Source organism: Haliotis rufescens, unplaced genomic scaffold (assembly GCF_023055435.1).
Source record: "Haliotis rufescens isolate VD_foot unplaced genomic scaffold, xgHalRufe1.0.p SCAF_6, whole genome shotgun sequence".
NCBI classification, from domain to species: Eukaryota; Metazoa; Mollusca; class Gastropoda; order Lepetellida; family Haliotidae; genus Haliotis; species Haliotis rufescens.
In genome coordinates, this window is record NW_025964334.1 from 14,772,590 (window position 1) to 14,783,660 (window position 11,071).

Consider the following 11,071-nt stretch of genomic DNA (forward strand, 5'->3'; position numbering starts at 1 on the left):
ACGTACACACACAGACATACAACACTCACAGACACACGTACACACAGGCACACACACAGACACACAACACACAGAGAGGATTGAAACATGGCAGTAACTGTGGGCTGCCTAGAAATGACGCATTTGATGCACAAAGTTTCACCGAAAGGAAGTCTCCTGCGATCGAACCACAAACCAACAATAACAACGATTTTTAAACAAAAACTGTCACGTGTAATGTATCTGAATACAGCGCCAGTAAAATGGTGCTAAATGTCATCACAAATCATGCTCGTTATTCCCGGTAGAGTTGTCTCCCTTTATAAACATATCCATGTTGCTGTTTCAAGAACACAGCTAATGAACAATGGCGGCAGACGCAGCTCAGCTTATCTTTCTATTACACATTCGCCAGTGTGTGTCTTGTGTTGCATAATGAAACACATCAACACATTCAGGCATCGCCATCCAGGGAACGAAAACCAATATTGTCATAACGCCCCCTTTTCGTGTGTGAGTGGCCATCGGTAGTGAAGGACACTATTTCGTCTTTTACACCTTTTACAACTGAATCGGCAGATGATTCTCATGGGTTGACATTTTATAGTTTCCTTCCACACACGATACCATGAACGTGTTGACGTCGTAAATACGTAACATGAACCCTTCCAATGCCGAGTGGGTGATGGGTGGACACATGTTCAAATGGACCACCTTGCGCTTTCAATTTCAATTCCCGGGTAGTTGATCAAACGCTGTTAGAAATTCGAAGTTTGGACCAACATTCCTGTTTCTTTTGTCCTTTGATGTCGACTTTGCCGTGCGATTCCAGAGAACATTGGAAATTGTATAAGTTTAAAAAAGTACCATGATATTACCTGACCTGATCGAGAAACATGATATAATAGTTCATCCCAATGATCGTTGTGATGCATTCTACTGATCCTATATTCTAATAATCCTATTTTGTATTATCTCATAATTGTGCGATCATTGTTTCATAGCTATCCGTGTTGTAAATGTAAGGCTCATCACATCGAAAGTCATCCAAGTTTACAACTTGGTGAAAGCCACGAGCCCGTGTATTGTGCTGACAAAGCAACGATGACAATCAGGTGCATCCTTACCTTGTTGAACGGAACGCATTCCGAGAACTGAAACTTCGAGACATTCAAAAACACATTACAAGAAACGCTTCCCGACATATACATAATCTTTGAGTCGACCAGGTACGTAAACGATACAATAGGTTTAACATGCCTTGTCTCGAAGTTAAACGAAACTCACAAAACGTTTCGAGAGAACCGGCATATATGTTAGTATGTATGTGTAAGGACAGGTGTAAGGTCATTGGTTAATTACAGTGCCGATATTTGTTTAGAGTTAGTAAACACTATTAGTACTGCAACTATCGTAAATCTATGCTAAAGTATGTAAGTATCGCTGAGATGGACCCAAGGATGTCTTTAGGCAGACTGCAGCCGTTTCAGCTTCCTTCTGTAATAGTTAGGCGCATGTTGTCCATATACAGTGTTCACCGTCTCCATATCAATATCACCCGACTTCATCATGTTTTTAAGGCTTGTCACCATGACCCTCACATCATTCACGAAAGTCTTCATCTCGTTGTTGCTTGGATCTGGCCCAGCCTCCTCCAGCACATTGCCCAGCTCCTTCAGAATACTCCCCACCTTCACCCTCGTGTCGATCATGTTAACTCCCGACGAGGGAGGTGCAGATGACATGAACACATACTTGTAGTGCAGGGCATTGATGTCCGTATTGCGAACCTTCTCAGCAAACTGCTCCATCTCTTGTTCCTTCTTCTCAACCTCCTCAACACACTCGTCAATGTCTGACTCCGACGTCAAGGTACGTTTCAACACCCATTTGTCCTCATAAAACGGAGAACTGTATTCGGCATACACAGAACATGTTCCGGAATAGGAATTGGCGTACGAACCAATGTCCTTGCTGAAGGATGAGCCGAACACCTTCACCCCGCCTTCTGATGTTGAAGAAGACCTGCTCGAATCCTGCTCGGAATCCAGTTGGACTGTAAGAGATGCTTCACCCCCGATACAAATAGTATTGACAAAGTATGTTGCCTTTTTGCAGATGTCTTTCCTACAGCGTCTTTCCTTCATAACTTTGGGGGTCTGGAGTGAAAGGGTGCCTTTCTGTATCCTGCAAGTGCTTTGTAGAGTGAGGGAGTTGTTGCTTCTGTTCGTCGTGTCGTGTTGACTGTAACTCGCCGATGCCTCTACCAGCCCCCACAGGACAGATACCTTCCCCCAGGCCTCTAGATCCCGTGAGTGACTGCTGGTGTCTCTACCAGCCTCCCGTTGGTAACCACAATACAGATGTGGATTCTCAGCAAAACCCTGAAACACATTCAACAACATTCAACGCCTCCGTAATTGTTCACGGAATAATTGTTTTGGTTTATTTTCAAGAAAATTAATATTACCATTTTCAGATTCACATGTTTTATTCTTGTATTCCCCCTGTTTTCAGTACCACGAGCTTGTCATAAGTGTCTTACAAGGGTCGGGTGGTGGATGTGTGACATGGTTGAGTCTCAACAATATTCTAGTTATATCACAGCGTCCCGTATATTACCGGTCAAAATGTGTCGTCTCTTAGGACAAGCCGTATACTGTTGGGCACCTGTTCTATCCGGGGTCCCGACGAGTACCCGACCAATTCAAACGAGATCGGGTCACTAAGAGTGACCAAGAAAGACTAGATAGGTTAATTATGGTGACCAAGCGGACTAGACTGGGTAACTATAGTGACCAAGACAGACTAGAGATGGTAATTACAGTGTATATGTTACTTTCATTTGTATCACGGGTGTATTCGCATGTAGTGTGCAAGTGGGTAACTAGAAATACAAGTCAACACAGCAGCGAACACAGTCGTAAAATCTGATGGACTGGACCAGTCATGTTGAGAAAAAATCATACATTTTGCGACCCTTCAGACAAACCCTTCCTACTTCATTCAAACAGTAAACAATGTGAGCGGAAACTAAACGATGCATTTGTATTTATGGTGGTTTGCATGAGTGAGTCAGTGCGTGAGTGTGGGAGTCTGAATGGCTGAGTGGAGAATGGCTGAACTAGTGAGTGGCTGAGTGAGTGAGGAAGTGATCATGCATTGATTATTTGATAATGCATTTGTATTTATGGTGGTTTGCATGAGTGAGTGAGTGAGTGAGTGAGTGAGTGAGTGAGTGAGTGAGTGTTGTTTCACGCTTCTCATAGCAATATCACGGCGATGGACACCAGAAATGAAGCATTAGATGTTATCTTCGTAATTGGTGTTGGACAGCTTGCCGATCAACAGTTCACAAATGTTGACAATGAATACCCTTTCTTCACGACAAGACAAATGGCTTACATACATATTGATAAAAACTGTTTCTCGTATTAATGCTCCTACCTCCGAAATCGGGTTTTGGACCATCGGAACTCCATGCGGACAATCGCCAAGCTTCAAGGACCGATGACGGCTAGGTATGTCTCTACACAGGACTTCCATTATGAGACCTAAACAGAACAATGGCTGATCTCATGTGTTCAATAAGGCTGAAATGGAACAACTCACCAAGTTCAAATTTACATGCAACATTCTTCTGCTCGGAGTGAAGTGTAGTTACATCAATCACGTTTACATTCTGTCCATAGAAGCACGTTATGGATTTTTTTATTTGGACATGATCTTATTTATAAAATGACTGAAGTGTTGAGAAAGATATATGCAAATTTAAAGGCTTGTGTTAGAAACAAATTGCCTGAAATATTTAACACTGACCTTGGTGTCAGACAAAGCTGTATCTTAAGCCCCTTTCTATTTTCATTCTTCATCAGTAAACTTGCATTGCACATTCATGATAACGGTGAAAATAGTGTACAATTACATCCAGACTTTGTAAATTATTCTTGTACTATTTGCTGATGATATTGCATTGGTATAAAGTATTATTTCTGCCATTTTCTATCTCTACAAATGCACCAACTTTAACAGTTATGAGTGGAAACTAACCGTTAACTGGAGTAAAAACTAAAGTAGTAGTTTTCAAAAATGTGGGTAAATTACCTAGAAATGATAAATGGTTATTTATAATTCTTCATATCACTATTTTTACCACAAAGGACTTTGATCTATACACAATTATACTTAGTGCGTGTGACTTCGTGTTTACACTGACAGGCAGCAACCATTTTTATATGGAAAAAGAACTTCGATTACAATTGTAAGACAACAATTATTTAAATGTGGTTATGACAAGCTCTATCAAAATTTAGATGTTCATCACATACGCTATTAATTACCAAGGACGAAGGAAATACGTACACAGTGTAAACATCATAGAGTTAAAGATGAGTAATACTATCATTTTCTGCTTGTATGTCTATTCTATTCGCAGTTTAGAATTAAAAAATACCATATGTATACATTGTAAATCCAATTATACATACATTTCTTTCCGTAAAAAGTTTTCATACACTTATTTTAAGAAACATCTCCATATATTTGTAGCTGCAAAGAATGCACGTAACATTAGTCAATTACTCAACATTGTATTTATATTGTACTATAGGCCTGTGGCCTCCTGAGTACTGACATGAAACAATTGACACACAATTGCATGTACATTAAACAGTGTAAGGGTATTTGTAATGAGCCATGCAAGGACACAGGATGACATATTAACAGCAACATCAGACTAATTCTAAGATCATTAAAACATCGTTAAAATTCAGCTTCAGGTCGGCCTACGGGGGACCTATTTTGACCCGGACTCACCCGTAATGTCACGATCCAAATAAAACCTTTTTTTAAACTTAAAATCAACAATCAACATATCTTTGATCCCAGCTAGTCAAAGGGACATAACTCAAGATTCATTTTCTCCGAGAAATCCGGTCTTCATATTCGATGTGGGCATTTCTTGATCTTAGATCTTTTTACTGACCTCCCCGTTCCTGGGACATATCGAAGCAGTTTATTACGACTGATCGACAGCAGGACAGGCGGACAGCATTCGTGGATGATACATTGTTGAGGTATTTGAGCCGGAAACATGTCCTCAACTCGAGTGTATCCTTACGTTTACAGAGATATTGTACCATCTCTGTATCTTAACAGTCCAAGTTAACGTGTTGGATAGATGACCCCAATTGCCATCTATTGTGTACACGAAGTATGCAGCCATTTGACGTGTAACTTTAGTTTGGGGGACTAATACATATACATATTTACCTGTGCTGTTACCTCTTCTTCCTGGTTTCGGTTTAAACGAAGGGAAGCAACTCTTGTACGCCGTGTGGAATATGTGTGTCGCTTCTTGGAGGCCTATTCACCAGAATGACCGGTAGCTCTGAACACATCTCCTCGGCAATATACCCACATGTAATCCTGTGCATTTAATTCAGCACGATGCATCTAAACTAATGCTTTCGTACATGTTCATATGATAGTGCTTCTCCGTGAAAGTAAATTCTGAAACATGTAGGATAACGATTCGTGAGGTATGTCTATATGTGCATGAGTCGATTGAGAAAGATAAAACTGAGGTTTGATATCATTAGGCCTGAGGGATTTTATGTATTATTACCAACGCGGTGAAGATACAGGTGGTAAGATACTAAATCCGTACGACACACGTGGGTCGTTATAAGGTTGAACTCGTTTTATTCGTTGTGATTGGATAACCGTGACCTCTGTCACACCGGGACTACTTTTTTCATTCATAAAAAAAATCTTTCATTTTGCAACTAAAAGACAGATTTATGCAATATCAAGAGAGCGAGAGATATAGAACCAAACAAGACAGTCACACGCATTAAATTGGGTTTTCATTCTATATGCATGAGCTTCTACAGACATTACATAATCGAGCTATATCCATTTACAACGTACGACTACCGATCAATAGATCGAGGGTCCCCATGAGCGTGACGCATCCGACCACTTTCGCAACTTTCCATTTGATTTAACGTAAAAGGGTAAGCGTGGTGAAATGAAGTCTGTTTAAACTATCTGGACAGATATCTTTGGACGATCGCTTTGTGAAACGGGACCCAGTCCTTGTTTTATTCCCTTAATACCGAGCGTTATAAGAGAGGAATACTAATAACGTGTGCTGACCTTATTTTATTTATTAATATTGGATGAAATCTACCGATTTGTTTATGTCAATTCGTCATTCCTAGTCAGGTGGCGTGGATCGTTGTTAACAAAATCAATAACTGGATTGTTTGGTGCAGACTCGATTATGTACAGGCCGTCGTCATACAGCTGGATTATTGCGGTGTTAAACACCTCCCACATTAAGACTGACTCGAAGAGACTAATTTTAAAATACTACTCAGCGGCGTTAAAACAAACACTCATTCACTCATTCTTCTTATAAGAACCTTCGCACTTATTCTCCAGCCTTCATACGACGCTGCATTTCATTGAGGCATTTGTTGTAGAATTAAATATCACACGCCCTGAGACATTGTCGTTTATTTTGGCTCCCGGAGACATTGTCGCTTATTTTGATACAAGTTGATATATCAGGCAGACGCTAATAGAGGAGGCCTACCCCTGGTCACACCGACAGTCGTTCCAGCCACATTTCTTTATCCGATAACGCCAATTTTAGTATGTTGTATGGAGAAAAAAAAGACAACAGTAACAGGAGCACACAGAGTCAATGTCTCAGTATCATACAAGACTCAAATTAAACATCTAGGCTTAGCTTAGGATAGATTAGGATGCACTAGGCACTGGAGCAGAATACCCCTTTGAAGGATGGGGCTCTGCAGGTCAGTGGAGCGGAACCTCACTCATTCACAGCTCCGTATTGTGCATCAAGATTTCCGTGATTGTTGCGTCTTGGGGTGTGGGACATTCTTTGTGCACGTAACACAGAAGACGCAAAACTATATGATACATACAGAAAAAAAGTATTTACCATCATTACAAATGCTTTCTCCATTGTAATATAATAAAGCTGGTTTTGGCAGTGAAATATACCTCATGTATAACAGTACACTACTACTCCTACTACTCCTACTACTACTACTACTACTACTACTACTACTACTGCTGCTGCTGCTGCTGCTGCTGCTACTACTACTACTACTACTACTACTGTTTCCTTGTGTCATTTTCAAATGATATCGGCATGTCATGTACATGTGGACTCGACAAAAGAAACATTCTTCGTCTGAAACGTGGCAAGGTGGAAGATTTGATTGATTGATTGAGTTCGGTTTTATGCCGCTTTTAGCAATATTTCAGCAATATCACGGCGGGGGACACCAGAAATGGGCTTCACACACTGTACCCATGTCGGGAATCGAACCCAGGGTTTCGGCGTGACGAGCTAACGCTTTAACCACTAGGCTACCCGACCGCCCCGCAATGTGGAGTAGGGCGAATCAGTCAGTTTACTTGGGGGAAGAGTTATTGACCATCTTGTGGAAGGTCAGGTCTATACGTATGGATGCAGGTTAGAGACAAATCCCAATATGCCCATATCAAAGACAAACTTCGGGCAGAAGTGCAGACTTAAGAAAATCTAGAGTTCAGAGATGAATGCTCACAATGAAGGCAAAGCCACAAATACTTATGCTGTAGCCGCCCTTTCGTATTCTGTTGGTGTTGTTGATTGGACAAACCAAGAAATTCGGGATATTGACTCCTTCACACAAAGAATCATGTCAGACAATAGATCCCACCACCCTCGCTCTTCCCTCAATCGCTAATATTTACCAATCATAATGGGAAGGCTCTTCATGATAGAATTGTTTGTGCACTTTTTCACACGTTTATTTGTCTGATGATCCTCTTGGGAAGCATGACAAGACTCATGATGATAACAAGACATGCCACGGTTTCCTTAAACAAGCCAAGGATGTGGGAAATACTCTCCATATTAATGTTGATTTAGCTGATGGTTCTGTACTGCTGGACGTCATATCTGAAGTGTCAAATCAAATCAGCCCAGACTCATTTACACCATGACGGCCAGGACATCTCTTTATAACCAAGATGGGGTATACCATGACGGGCAGGACATCTCTTTATAACCTACTTGGGGTATACCATGACGGGCAGAACATCTCTTTATAACCTATATGGGGTATACCATGACGGGCAGGATATCTCTATATAAGCTATATGGGGTATGCCATGACGAGGAGGACATCTCTTTATAAGCTATATGGGGTATACCATGACGGGCTGGATGTCTCTAACCTATATGGGGTATACCATGACGGGCAGGATGTCTCTAACCTATAGGGGGTATACCATGACGGGTAGAACATCTCTGTATAACCTAGGTGGCATGTACCATGGCGGACATGACATCTCTTTATAACCTATATGAGGTATAACATGACGGGAAGGACATCTCTTTATAACCTATATGGGGTACACCATGACGAGGAGGACATCTCTTTATAACTTATATGGAGTATACCATGACGGGCAGAACATCTCTTTATAACCCGGATGGGTTCAAACATGAGCAAGACATCTCTTTATAACCTAGGTGGAATACGCTATGAAGAGGACATATTTATAACCTAGGTGGGGTACACCGTGGCGAGGAGGGCATATCTTTATAACCTATATGGGTATACCATGACGGACAGGACATCTCTTTATAACCTATAGGGGGTATACCGTTACGGGCAGGACATCTCTGTATAACCCGGGTGGGTTACAACACGAGCAGGACATCTTTTTATAATCTACATGGGGTAAACCACTACGGGTAGGACATTTCTTTACAACCTAGGTGGAATACACCATGATGACGACATATCTGTAACCTAGGATGAGTACACCATAACAAGGAGGACATCTCTTTATAACCTAGGTGGAATACACTATGAAGAGGACATATTTGTAACCTAGGTGGGGTACACCATGACAAGGAGGACATCTCTTTAAAACTTAGGTGGGGTATACCGTGGCGAGGAGGACGTTAATTTATAACCTGGGTGAGGAAGACCATGACGAGGAGGACATCTTTTTTAAAACCGAGGTGGAATACACCATGGCGAGGACATCTCTTTAAAATCTAGTTGGGGTACACCATGACGAGGAGGACATCTCTTTAAAACCTAGGTGGGGCACACCATGACGAGGACATATCTGTAACCTCGGTGTAATACACCATGACGAAGAGGACATCTCTTTATAACCTAGGTGGGGTACACAGTGACGAGGAGGACATCTCTTTATAACTTAGGTGGGGTACACCATGACGAGGAAGACATCTCTTTTTAACCTTGGTGGGGTACACCATGACGAGGAGGACATCTCTTTATAACCTAGGTGGGGTACACCATGACGAGGAGGACATCTCTTTATAACCTAGGTGGGGCACACCACGACGAGGACATATCTGTAACCTAGGTGGACTACACCATGACGAGGAGGACATATTTGCAACCTAGGTGGGGTACGCCATGACAAGGAAGACATCTCTTTATAACCTAGGTGGGGTACACAATGACAAGGGTGATCTCACTTTAAAACCTAGGTGGGATACACCTGGACGAGGAGGACATCTCTTTATAACCTAAGTGGAAGACACCATGATGAGGAGGACATCTCTTTATAACCAAGGTGGGTTACTCCATGACGAGGACATCTCTTTACAACCTAGGTGGAATACACTACGATGACGACATATCTGTAACATAGGTTGAGTACAACATGACAAGGAGGACATCTCTTTATAACCTAGGTGGAATACACTATGAAGAGGACATATTTGTAACCTAGGTGGGGTACACCATGACAAGGAGGACATCTCTTTAAAACTTAGGTGGGGTATACCGTGGCGAGGAGGACGTTACTTTATAACCTGGGTGTAGTACACCATGACGAGGAGGACATCTCTTTAAAACCTAGGTGGGGCACACCATGACGAGGACATATATGTAACCTAGATGTAGTACACCATGACGAGGAGGACATCTCTTTATAACCTAGTTTGGGTACACCATGACGAGGAGGACATCTCTTCATATATGTAACCTAGGTGGGGTACACCATGACGAGGAGGACATCTCTTTATAACCTAGTTTGGGTACACCATGACGAGGAGGACATCTCTTTATAACCTAGGTGGGGCACACCATGACGAGGACATATCTGTAGCCTAGGTGGAATACACTATGAAGAGGACATATCTGTAACCTGGGTGGACTACACCATGACGAGGACATATCTGTACCCTCGGTGGACTACACCATGCCGAGGAGGACATCTCTTTATAACCTAGGTGGGGCACACCATGACGAGGACATATCTGTTGTGTGAGACGATCTCTACTTCCGTCGGAGACATTCGGTTTCCCTCGGAAGTGTTCGGGCAGCCGAGGCCGAGGTGCACGTGGCCGAGCGCTGCCGGAAAAGGGATCGTCTGCAACGAAGCTTCGAGAAAGGTAAAATCCCTAGTTCTGAGCTAACAGTCGCGGACCGCAGTTTAGAATAACACTACGCAGATCGTGCCGGACGATCACACTATTAATTGGCGAAACCATCAGGGCAGTTAATCACCATATTGTTCGCGGAAGTAAAATCACTACAGTGGCGCTGCGAACAAAAATACGATTTCTGCTTTTGAACGGGCCGCCATTTTGATTGTTTTGACCGTTGCCGATCTGAAGTGAAAATTTTGTCGTACGATTGGAAGATATTTTCCATGTACGGCAAATATTGTAATTATTGATGCTATATGTTATTATATGTATGTCTCAAACATTTTTCATTCATGTGCCACGCGAATTAACGTGTTTGGCAGATTTTGAGAAATTTTGACAGTCTGTTGCGAGCGTCAACAAAACCTCTGACCTCGTGACCTTTACCCTCGTCCGTGATACTTTGCATACGAGCGATTGTTTGTATGTATATGTATTTTCTGAACGAAATTTTTGTGTGAGATTGATTTATTACCACTTTTGGTCCACCGTGATACCTATTCATCGTGGATTAATCGTATAATAAAATTGAAATCTGTTGAATATTCTGTGGTGACAAGACAACACAGGAATCGTCAATATTGTCGA

General features: G+C 41.9%; 1 protein-coding gene across 1 annotated transcript; it reads right to left on the reverse strand.

The window, feature by feature from the left end:
- Window positions 1-31: 31 nt before the first annotated feature.
- Window positions 32-5,402, reverse strand: LOC124135435. The gene is made up of 3 exons (XM_046500759.2): window positions 5,251-5,402; window positions 3,427-3,533; window positions 32-2,363 (listed from the first exon to the last, which is right to left on the reverse strand). The coding sequence occupies exons 2-3, from the start codon at window positions 3,523-3,525 to the stop codon at window positions 1,446-1,448; spliced, it is 1,017 nt and encodes a 338-aa protein (XP_046356715.2). The 5' UTR covers window positions 3,526-3,533; window positions 5,251-5,402; the 3' UTR covers window positions 32-1,445.
- Between the last annotated feature and the right edge of the window lie 5,669 nt (window positions 5,403-11,071).